Consider the following 12,469-nt stretch of genomic DNA (forward strand, 5'->3'; position numbering starts at 1 on the left):
AAATCAAATTTTGGGTTTTTTTTTCAATGAATAAACAAATGCTAAATGCAAATTTTTCTGGGAAAGTACTCAGCGCAGAACTTCGAACATGTCAACGATGCCGAATGAATCGACAATTTAAGAATTGAATATTTTGTGCAACTGCGCTAAAGCTTATATAAACCATAAATATCAAATAAATTCTTTATGTATTATAATGGGGGGAGGGGCATGCTTGACTTCTAACATATGTTTTAATAAGCGGCAAAATGTTGACTGCTGATTGCGTCAAATGGTTTTTATGAATGCAAACCACTGCGGACAAACAGGCATTTAAATAAACAATCAACCGAAACCCAAAACAGATTCTATGAGTCAGCCCCAGTCACTAAAAGAGTGACTAAAAGAATAAACAAGTCAGGCATATGGGTTACTGGTTACTGGTTACTGATTATCTGCTTTGAAAACATATAAGAAATCTGGTCTTAATAAGCCATAGTTAATAATTGGCATAAGGCTTCTTTTTTGTTGTTTAAATTTGGCATAAATTGCTAACAAAGATCAAGTTGAATTTTTGTAGAAATACCTTTTATTGCTTTAGTAACCATTCAACTATATATTCAATATCTGCTTGTGGAATGCAGTGCTGCATTTTTGGCCAACTCAGTTCAAGCTGCATGCAGCCAATTGATGGGCGTGGCCGGTAATTCACTGAGATTTCACACTGGGCAACAAGTACGCCAAGGAGCTGTCAGAAAAAGTATTTGCACTTTCCATATTGACAGCTGTTTGTGTGAGTTTGATATTTTTTCGCTCTTAGCTCGTTCTTGATTTGGACAGCATGCTAAGCACAATGTGAGCAATGACATCATCCCGAACCCGACCGGTGTGTGTAGTACGCGCCACTCCTCTGATCACAGCAAGATATGGCCTCACCCTGGCCTCGTTCCGCAACTTGCCGCAACTGCACGTGGCAACAGAACACAAAAAAAAAAAACTGTTGGGAGATTCGCAGACAACACAGCCGTTTGCTGCCAACTCCAGGACAGCAGTTGGAGAAGATGTGCTGCTGCCAATGCAATGGATGGGGGGAGGGGGGGCCATGTGGGTTTCCACATCCTTATTATTGCATAACTGCAAAAAGTTGCACGCTTCTATCTGTCCGTCTGTCTGTCCGTCCGTCTGACCATCTGTCTGTCCGTCCATCTGTCTGTCTGTCTAACCTTGTGCGCAGAGCAGCAGACACGTTGCTGCTTGATTCCCTGGGTGGGTAGCTGAAAGCAACTCAACTTGACTAGCTCAGTGCACAGAAACACTATTGTGAATTGAATTTAAAAAGTTTGCCCAACAGCCGCCAATTGAATGTGGCGTTGAGCTTGTCACTTGCACTCACACTTGAAAATATCAGCCGAATACGAATACGAATACGAATACGAATACGAATATATATATTCAATTGTGAATCCCGCTTACCTGCAACTAAATAAATATGGCAAACAAAAATTCAGCAATTAGAGTTGAATATCGGAAATGCAAATTGGTAAAAAATAAACTTTTTCTTGATGCCTTCATAAAAATAAAAAGATAAATCATTTACTTATGTCCCTGCGTATATACAGAGAATATTTATACTCTGGATTTTATGTGCCGATTATAGATTATAGAGAATATTTATACTGTGTGGATTGCACTGCTGCAAAATGCACAGAACATAAAATTCAATCTTAATCTTGATGGCAACACACGTTGCCACACAAAAAGTTATTGCGTTTGAGAATCGGTTCAGTTTTGACGAAAGTTATGGCTGCATATCATTTTATGGTATCTATCTAATATATATTATGAATTATGAGCCAAAATAGACAATATTGAGTAGTTTAGGAATATTTTTATGGTTACATTACACAATCATTATAAAATTCTGCTATAGTTTGAGCAAAAGCTGCAAAAACGAACAACTTTTGGGTGAAATCGAGCATACACAGATATGTACGTATATATATAGATATAGATATATATATCTATGTATGTATGTGTAAGCAGCATTGGAAAAACGAGAGTCACATGAATTGCACTTAACTTGTGCATGTCTGCAAGTATGAGATGATAGATGGAATGGCATCGCTTGTGCGAGAGAAAGATGGAAGCTTTTATAGTTACAATTTTAATGCACATTGCATGTGTGTTTCCCCGGCTACATTTATTCTCTATCCCCTCCCCCCTTCCCAGTCTCTCAGTCTCCCCGTCCATGCCCCGTACCCAACCATGCTGCGTTCGTCATCCCTTCAACGGCCCTTCGCTCCATTTGTCTAAAGTAAGTTCTGTTGTTTGATGCCAATTTTTTGCATTGCTCCTCCTTTTTTGTCGGTTGTTGAACTCGCTGGGCGCTAGAGCCATAAGTGGCCCTAGCCAAGAGCAGTAGCAGTGGCAGCAGTAGCAGCAGTGGCAGCAGTAGCAGTGGCAGTGGCAGCAGCAGTGGCAGCAGTAGCAGCACTGGCAGCAGTGGCAACATCAACAAAAACAACAAGAGCAACGGGAAGAGTAACACAAATCAAATGAAGGCTGGCGCTGCCGTTCCGGCTGCAATTCTTTTTTTTTATTTTTTATTTAGTTTATTTTTTTTTATTAGAGTTAAGAAAAATGCGACGATATAAATAAAATACATTCAAAAAGACACATAAAATATGTTCAAATACACACACATACACTCACACAGAGAGACACACACACACAGACGTATATTTGTAATGTATATTTTGGATACTGAGCTCCATTTTGTGGGTATTCCTTGTGCGTGTGTATTTTGAGATTTATGTTTGCACTGTTTTAATGTTGTCAACTGATATTGTTTAATTTCCCAACTCCATAGACACTTTTTATGACTGTTCTTCCTCTACCTCTCCCTCTCTCTATCTCTCTCTGGTCTAGACACGCTGATGTGGCCTTTCCCCTTGAAGAGCAGCCCATTTGTGGCACTCATTAAAAGGCAATTCGACAATATTTGTTACACGTGAGACGATCAAGCTTCGATTAAGACTATGGCATATATAAATCATATTACACATACGCAATGGAGTACGGTTAAAGTTTTACTAATGGGAATACACACAGACACAAGGCAAGCGTACAGTGTTCATCAGTTTCGACATATTTTCTTAAATCAATTATAACTCAGGCTGGAAACTTGCAAAACATGTTTGACACATTCATTCGCTGTGTCAGTCACAGTCCTTTGAGCACAGACACTAATTCAACATAAAACACTTAAACCATTAACAAAATATTTGTGTGCAATTGAAAAACTTCTTTGAGCTGTCTCAGTCATCGGTGTGCGAGTATTTATGTTAGACACTGTTAGCTAAAATGCTCCAGGGTTTTGTCTTGTGTCTTCAATTTAATTGGCGTTTTGGTTAGGCAACATAACTAACATATGTATATATATATATATATCAATTATTTATTTGTATTTATGTAAAACAAGTTAGCTGTAGTTGGCAGACAGATAATGACATTTGCGCATCTTTGAGGTTGCTCATCAATTTGAGTTTAATATACTGTTTATTCTGCTTCGAGAGCGGATCATATGCAAATTAGTGGAATGAGAGCAACGTACACAAAGTAAGCATGAGTCAGCCACAAGGCAAGCAATAAACTGACAGCCAGAGACAGAGAGAGAGAGAGAGAGAGAGCAGAAAAGAGTGTGACTGTACATACAATGTACATATGTATATATATATATATATATATCTATGCATATAAGTACGTATATTAAATAACAAATTAATTACTAGAACTGTTTGTTTGTGGCAGGCGCCTACAAAGGTCAGTGTCATAATTTGCAAGACGCTTAAGCGCAGGTCGCCTTGTCTCGCAAGAAAATAGAAACAACAAAAAAAGATGTGCTATTAACTCGAGACTTTTGTGGTAATTTTAGTGCAAAAATAAGTTAGTTGAACAACACACGTATTCAAACTATGCATGTATGCAATTCCTTTATATATATACATACAGTGTCTCGCAGTTAAACTGGAACAGCGCCTAGCAAAAAAGTTAATTGCCTGCCATAAACGAATTATTCAATATTTTTCAAAAATTCCAAAGACCGATGGCAGGTACATATATTGACTACCTAAATGACTATATGACCCCCATAAACTGGGGTTTTCCCACCGGCTAGGCCGGGTTATGTAAAAAAGTACCTTAATTTGTGGTCACATATTATTTGGAACAATGGCGTTATGGACACCTGGGTGCCATAAAACCCTGATTTTTTACGTTAGGTTGATTATTTTTGGTATAAATAGACCAATCCTTCGTAGTCAGATTAGTTATATCCTGCATCTCGAGTGCAACCAGCCAACAAGGACTATGGGCAAGCGGACTACCATTGAACAACGGAAACTGATCCTGGAACACTTCAGGATTGGATATTCATATCGCCAAATAGCTAAAATGGTAAATCTGAGTACCACAACTGTATTCAATATCATTCGGCGCTTCGTCGACGAAAATCGGATACAGGACAAGGTCAGAAATGCACCAAACAAGATTTTCACCGAACAGGAGGAGCGGAGGATCATCAGGAAAATAAGGGAAAATGCCAAGCTATCGGCTCCAAAACTGACTCCACAGATGGAGGATGAAATGGGGCAAAAGTGCAGTGTGGAATCTGTGCGCCGAGTTCTGCGCAACCATGACTTTAATGCCCAAGTACCACGGAATAAGCCCTTCATAAGCGCAAAAAATAAAGGGACTAGGATGGCATTCGTCAAAACCCACTTGGACAAGGATTTGGAGTACTGGAACAAATTCATATTTGAAGATTAGCCCAAATTCAACATTTTTGGCTCAGACGGACAAAATTATGTGTGGCGACAGTCCAATACTGAGCTGAGTTCCAAAATCCTAAAGGCAACAGTCAAGCACGACGGAGGAAGTGTCATGGTATGGGCATGTATCTCGGCAGCCGGCGTCGGGAATTTGGTGTTTTTTGAAACAACAATGGACAAGAGTGTGTATTTCAATATATTAAAGGAAAATTTACTCCAAAGTGCCAAGAAGCTAGGAATCCGACGTACTTTCCGGTTCTACCACGACAACGACCAGGACAAAAGCCAAGCATAAGTCCGGATTAGTACAGTCCTGGCATATCTGGAACTGCCCCCACACGATAATTCCACAGGCCCAGTCTCCAGATTTAAATGTTATTTAAAATTTGTGGGCTCTGCTGGAAAATAACATCAGGAATCACAGATCCGATCTCAAAAATGCTCTGCTGGATGAGTGGAGCAAAGTCAGTCCAGAAACCACCCGGAAACTGGTACCTTCCATGAATAATAGGTTAAGGGAGGTTATTAAGGCTAAGGGGTATCATACTAAGTATGAAGATCCTTATTTAAGTTTTTATACGCCTAATAAGTTAATTTTCTAAGACTGTTCCAAAAAAACTTTGACATGTATTTTGGATAAGTTTTAAGTTTTGACTAATTTTAGTTAATTATTTAATATTTTAATAAAAACTGAAGCTTCCTTTTCAAACGTGATATAACATAAAACAAATTGGCATTTAAACATTTTGCGTTTATTGTTTTGTTTAAACCTTATAGCACTTTAAATATTTTGCTAGGCGTTGTTCCAGTTGAACTGCGAGACACTGTATATAAAACAGCTTGCGATTTCAAAAATCAAATATCAATTCCACGAAAAATGAGCAAACAAACAATGAGCGAAAACAACAAAAAAGAAAAAAAAGAGTTATTCCAAATTGCGGTACACGTTCGAGCAATTGGTTTTTTTTTTTGCTTTTCTTTTTTTGTGTTGTCTAAACATTGGAAAGAGCGAGAGAGCGAGATGGAGACGAAAGAGCGCAGCACGCTTCGATTTCTTGCTTCTTCTTCTTCTTTGCTTCTCCAATTGACTTTTCGTTTTGCCCAGGAGATGTTGCCATATGGGAACAAATGCCAGACACGAATTTAATTGCGGGAGTGATAGAGAGAGCGTACAGGGTATATTGCAGTTGGGCATTGTTGAACACACAGGGAGCACGCTGTGGCAACTGCAGCAGCATTCTAAATGCTGCGACTTCTGTCAGCTACAAACTGTGCCAGCAGCAATTTATGCAGGCTTACACGTTCCTGTCGCTTTTGTGTGTACGCATTCCTCTTTTTACTCGCCGACAAGCCGGTCTCTCATCGGGCGACGACCAACGACCAACGAGCGACGACCGACCAGCTGACGGCAAGCAATTTGTCATTTGGCTATGACAGCTTTTTGCCTGTGTCGATGTTGGTGCTTGTCATTAGCAGTGCGAAATTGGCAGCACGGAACTCACAGCTGGAATTATCTTTAAGTCGCCTAGACTTGAATACAACGGCAGCAGCATCAGCAGCAGCAACAACAGCAACAGCAGCAACAGCAACAGCAGAAGTAGCTGTCTGCTGGCATCAGTTCAAGTCACTCAACCACTCGTCTTTCACAACCAGCACTCATCATAATTCGGCAAACTTCAAATATGTTTCTGTTTACAAGTATTTACACTTAAAAAAAAGAGCGTTATTAGAAAGAGCTGTCCGAAGAGCATGAACAATAAAATAGGCAAGTCAATAAATCTGCACAGTCGTAAAGCTGAACAAGTTGCGGACACAACCAGTTTTCCAGTTGGCTGGGAGGTCCGGCAGGAAAGGCAAGACGCTTGTTCCACTGAGTATATGACATACATATACATATATGGCATGTACATACATACCTGTGCCTGCCTGCCTGCCTGCCGCCTGATTTCTAACATTTAAAATAGACATTTGATCTTGTGGCTTAAACAATGATGACATCAGCGCCAAAGGTTGCCAAGTACTACTACAAATAGCCAGCAGCGTTGTGCATTTGCTGAATATGCTCCTCGAGTAACAATCGACTTGGTAACCGTCAAACAGTTAACTCAAAATGGAGCAATGCACCAGTTAGCGAGCTGAAAGTATTTACCCAGCCGAGTGTGGCCAGCCATTGTTGATACAAACACACACACACATATATATATATATATATATATATAGTTTGGAAATCGAGATTCCACAATGTAGATATAAAGATCTTTGGTTGCATTCTTTTGTATTTCTGTATTTCTGCACCCCCTTGGCGTGTTTAAGTTTAGTGTGACACAGTTTACATCAGGTGCGGCTTGCTCCGAGCATTGACCTTGTATGCTGTGAAACTTGCAACTTGCCACCAAATTGCTTGTGATGAGAAAGTGTGAAATGAAGCGAGCAACGCTGTGGCAAAGGCGAACAAAAGTGTATCTTAAACTGAAACACAGTAATAATTTTGAAGTCAACCCAAGTCTGACAACGAAAACATGTTGAATAAGCACAAATACAAATATTGAACATTCAAAGTCTACGTCAACACACTCAAAAATTGTATATATTTATATATTTCTTAATTTTAGGGCAAACTGTTTGCCGAGAAGTATCCCAGTTGATGGCTGATAAGCCCCCTCTCAATCTCCTCCAAAATGAAAATGATTAAAGCATAGTTCAATGCGTTTCAAAAGGTCGAAGTGCAGAGGGTCGGCATAATTATGCTCGCCACACAAAAGCCGACAGCCGACGACAAGTACCGAGAAACGTCTACAAATACTTGAATTTTTTAAGAAGATGCGGAACTTTAGCAGGGTGAGTGGGGGAGGGTTCCGTCGTGTTTGCCGCCGCTGCCTATGAGAGTTAATTAAGAATTATTACCAAACAGATTAGGCAAAGACGAGCGAACTTAAAAGAAACATATAATGGTATAATATAATTTATGGCCATGGCTGCGAACGGCAACATCTTCTCGAATCTTGTCAAAGAGGGGTGGGTCCGTCTCCTCTTGTAATACTACACTTAATGTAGTCTGTCGTCGCTATTGTTCTAGTTTGCTGTTGTTGACTTAACTACAGATTGCCGACTCTCTACCCGGGCCATGTCATGTTCGAAATGGAGTGGAAGTGTGACAAGTTCATTGTACGACTGAACTTCGGCCCTGGCCCCGCTTGCAACAACAAAAACTTTTGGACACTGCAGCAAATCATTGAACAAATATATGATGAGCTGCAAAGTTCAATTTCGTTTCATTTATCAAATAAATAAAATGTATGGCAGACCATCTATAAATGTAGTAAATGTAGTAGTAGAAGAGAAAGTAGCATAAGCACTGGACTTGCATAATCCGAAATAATTTAATAAATACATTATTATATACTATTTCTTTTAAGAGTTCCCATTGTGAAAACTCTTAATTCTGTCTGTGATAAAGAATTTGAAAGTTGAAAATTAAGTTAGAGTTAATTGAGTTACCCATCATCAGAAAACACAATCTTCATTTTGTGCACTTAATAAATTAAAGCTGTGACCAGTTCTAAACTATGCCAACTCAACTTAGTTAGAGCCCGGGACAACAACAACAATTAACACGCTAAAAACTTAGTGACTGCTGAGCTATACAAGAGAAATGCTCCTCAATTTCGCACTCACCAAACGAGGTCGCATGTTGATGGTTAGGCAATTGGGTTGGTGGGGGGGTGAGGCAACAAGTGTACACTCAGCATTCTTATAATTATAACATGCTTGGCAGCCATATCAATATAGGAGTAGTAGTAGTAGTAGCTCCGACAGCGTCGTTGGACCGCCCCGGGAGCAAATTCCATTAGAGGCCGAGGGCCCAACACGCATTTAATGCCATTTCCTCTGTAAGTTTATTCGATTAACTACAATCAGGGCTGGGAAAAGTGGGAGTGAAGAACATAGCAGGAGACAGCCAGTTGTGTTGGGTGTTGGGTCATCCTCTTTCATTTGGTAACGATCAGGGGCAGGGGTAGGAGCAGGGGCAGGGCAAAAACAGGAGCCAGGCACCATTTACATGCTTGTAATTGCAAATTACTAACTGGAGCAAAAGCACATGCGTACACTGTGAGAAAATCATATACACAAATACAAATACGCTTAACATTAACTTATCTATTGGAGTATTTTTGGTTAACAAATTCAGGCAATTTTATTGCTACTTTCTATACATATTTTGCGTAAGACTGTCTCATTATATTGATCTGCCTTGGCAGCCAAAAGAAACATAAATTTTATAAATTTATTAATAGATTCCTTGAAATCAACACAGACTTAAAAGTACCTTTCTATCCATGAAAACATCCGGGCAATTAATTAATTTGACTTAGATGCCTTGAAAAATATCATATTTTAGAGCTGCCACATATTTTTTGATTATTGTATCAAATCAATTAATTAACATTTAAATTTGTAGTTTATTAGTTGACTCATCATTAAACATTCTGATTGTCCGCTGACAGATTGTAAAGAAATAAAAATATTTATGCATAGAATATTTTTCTGCGTGTAGCTGTTGCTTGGCAGCCAGCTTTCAACTCGCTTTCTTAACCCGGACAAGTTTGGGAGTCATGCATGGGATGCCACAGTGTGGCAGCAGGAAGTGGCAGTGGCATAGGAAGTGGAAGATCAAACTCAGCCACATGCAAATTCAATTAGTGCTGTCAGGCAAAAGAAACACATAGCCACAAACACAAACACAAACAAGTTGCCACGTGTGTCACTGGGAATTGGACTTAATTAGTCAACTTGCAAAACAATATCAAGTTGCTCGTGTTCATTATTATTTTGGCATTCTGTAAGTAGATGCACAGACAAGATGCTCGAACTCGCAGCGTACTCAAAAGATTCACAGTCAGTTTCTATCAACGGGTTGCAGCAACCGCCTCCAGACGCAACCCAATTAAGGTTAATGACACTGATAAATTAATAATGATGGCTATTGGGGTTTCTAGGTTGCGTCAAAACTTGATTAAATTCAACTCAACTCTCAACGCTCAACACTCCCTCAGCTCCATTACCATTGCTGTGGCTCGCCTTCCCTTTTGCGATCCGAAAAGCAGCTTCTATTTTCGCATAACACTCTGAAATCTTTGTTTGTGATGCTGGCAAAAAAATAAAAATAAAAATATAAATATAAATAAATAGTTTCTGTTTTGGGCTCGGCGATAGCCAGCTCTAGTTAAACAACGCAACGGTATGCAGCATGTGGGTGTTGATAGTGGCATGTTAATGCGGACTCCACTCCAATTGAGAATGTGCCTTGTATGGGTATTTGGTAAGTTTGCTATTTACATAGATAAGCCATATGTATGTCGCCACATATATCTGTATAAACAGGGTGACCTGGTCTTATTTCAACACTCGGCAAAACAAATCCCCATTATTTTTGCGTCAAAGAATATCTTTTTAGAATTAAATGTTATTAATTTAATTCCCGAGTATGGGAAACAATTACTAATTCATCAATTTCAGAAATATATTTCTGTAAAAACAAACAGAAAAAGATAATTTAAAGACATTTTTTTTGTATATTTAGAATTTAGTTTTGAAGACTAGAACATTTTTAATTCATAATTCATTTATTCATAAAAACAAATTTTTTTAATGTTATTTCTTAAAACATGAACATTTTTCTAGTTTTCATTTTGTGCAAGCTGCGAAAATTCAGAGTGACTTTTTTCCGAGTGTAGTTCATTGTTTTAATTGGGATTTTTTTTTATGGTCTACCAGAAATTGTTATGCCAATAAAAGAAGAAGCGAAACATATCTAAAAATGAGTTTTTATGCGAATCGGAAACAGATGGGCTGAAAACCAACACCCTTTTGCCATTCTAGTTAAATTAATCTTGCCGCGCTGGCAACTCAACTCGTGTGCCACAACAACATTCATGGGCTGGGTGTGTGGGCGTTTCGCTCGAGTCATGTTCAGAGCCGGTTCTCATATTTCCGTAGAAATTGTTGTTGTTTCTTTTGTTATACGAAATCGCTTTATTTGCGCTTGTAAATGCCTAAGCAAACTTTAGAATTTAATTCATTTAGACTAGTCAGCTAATTTTACGCAAATTAAACTATGCAAGTTGATTCTGTATTCTAGCAATTATATTGCATCGAGAGAGAGAGACAGACAGTGAGAGAGAGAGATAGTAAAATGGTTGAATCAGTTGTGTAATTGAATTGTTAAATAAATATTTGCAATCATCGCTGTTGGTTGATTGCTATTCAAAGTCATTCGAGACATTCGAAGACATAGAGCCAGCCCAAGAACAGCCTCGAGTGTTAGTGCCTAATCCGTGGAATGTGACGTCAACACACATCCTGCAACGGCTTAGGTAAAGTTTGCGTGACAAGTTGAGATGTTGATTGGCGCTTAGGCGGGGATTAGAGCTCTGTGCTGTGTGGCTCTGGCTGTGTGATTGGCAGCCCAGATCAGCATTCTCTGGTGAGGGGGGGATTGAGGGGGGAGTTTTGCTATCGGGATAAACTCACCATATTCCGCCGAGATGGCGCACATGGGCTGATGATGATGCTGATGCGCGTGCGGATGATGCGGATGCTGTGGACAGATACCCTCGTGCGGGTGCGGTGCTATATAGTATTCCGATGGAAAATACTCGCCGGGATACTGTATATAGAGTGGTCCCGGCGGCGGCAGCGGGGCATTCACTGGTGGCCCGATGCCATTGGTGCCGTTGCTCGAGTTATTTCCGTGGCTGCCACCACTAAGACCGCCACCGCTGTTGCTTGACACGCTGCTCACACTGCTCGCCGAGGAGCCACCACCCGAGCTGCCGTTGGGTGAGATGCCACCGTGTCCATTCTCATGCGGTTGAGAAGTCTGCTGCTGCTGCTGCTGCTGTTGTGGTGGTAGTGCGGCTTGTGTTGCTGCTGGTGGGTTTGGGCCATGGTGCAGGCCATGGTTGTTTGGTGGCTGCAACATATGATGATGGTGATGCTGCATGGCCGCTAACAGCGTTAACTGCTGCTGCGGATGATGTAGCGCACACACGGGTGGCACAATTTGGGCACCCTGTGGCGGTGTCGCTGTTTGCTGCAACAGTGGCGGCGATGCTGGCAACGAGGCGCCATCCAAGGGCGTGTGCTGTTGCAGCTGCTGAGGCTGAAGCTGCGGCTGTTGATGCTGTTGCTGCTGCTGCTGCTGTTGCCACTGCGAGGCTGCCGGCACCGGTGTATTATTTTGCAACATTACAATGTTGCAGGCGGGCGAGGCAGAGTTGGCATTCAGGCTATTCAAGCTCGTCGTCGACGATGTTGTCGATGAGCAGCTGCCCGCATTGTTGCTGCTCTCAGTGTTGTGGCTGTTGCTGCTGTTGCCTCCGTTGTTGTTAATGTTGTTGTTGCTACTGTTGCTATTGCTGTTGCTGCTGACGGTACTCTGCTGCTCGGCAACATTAAGTCGCACCATGCTAAAGGCCTTGGTATCTGCAACCGTATCTCTCTCAGCACCTTCCTGGTATTCGACAAAATGACAGCAGTTGAGGGAGTCAGTTTGCTTAGCACATGCTTATCAGCCTGCTTGGCATGCTGTATGGTTCTATGCTGCAAGCTTTTATCTGCAAAACAAAACAAAAGACATGGAAAGAAGACGGCAAGCGTGA

The 12,469-nt window shown here is 40.6% G+C and overlaps 1 protein-coding gene and 1 long non-coding RNA gene across 3 annotated transcripts in view; one reads left to right on the forward strand and one right to left on the reverse strand.

Annotated features, from left to right (window-relative positions):
- Positions 1 to 12,469, reverse strand: part of LOC6570233 (fibronectin type-III domain-containing protein 3A) — a 36,945-nt gene that overhangs the window by 11,305 nt on the left and 13,171 nt on the right. For both annotated transcript variants that reach the window (XM_001996419.3, XM_032741910.2), the window contains exon 2: positions 11,340 to 12,424. In XM_001996419.3, the coding sequence (XP_001996455.2) occupies positions 11,340 to 12,276 (937 nt within the window). In that variant the 5' untranslated portion in view covers positions 12,277 to 12,424. The remainder of the gene's footprint in view (positions 1 to 11,339; positions 12,425 to 12,469) is intronic.
- LOC116806059 lies at positions 7,397 to 8,115 on the forward strand. The gene is made up of 2 exons (XR_004365510.1): positions 7,397 to 7,646; positions 7,720 to 8,115. It is a non-coding gene; the product is annotated as an uncharacterized LOC116806059 (long non-coding RNA).

This window comes from Drosophila grimshawi, unplaced genomic scaffold (genome assembly GCF_018153295.1).
Source record: "Drosophila grimshawi isolate 15287-2541.00 unplaced genomic scaffold, ASM1815329v1 contig_1377, whole genome shotgun sequence".
NCBI lineage: Eukaryota > Metazoa > Arthropoda > Insecta > Diptera > Drosophilidae > Drosophila > Drosophila grimshawi.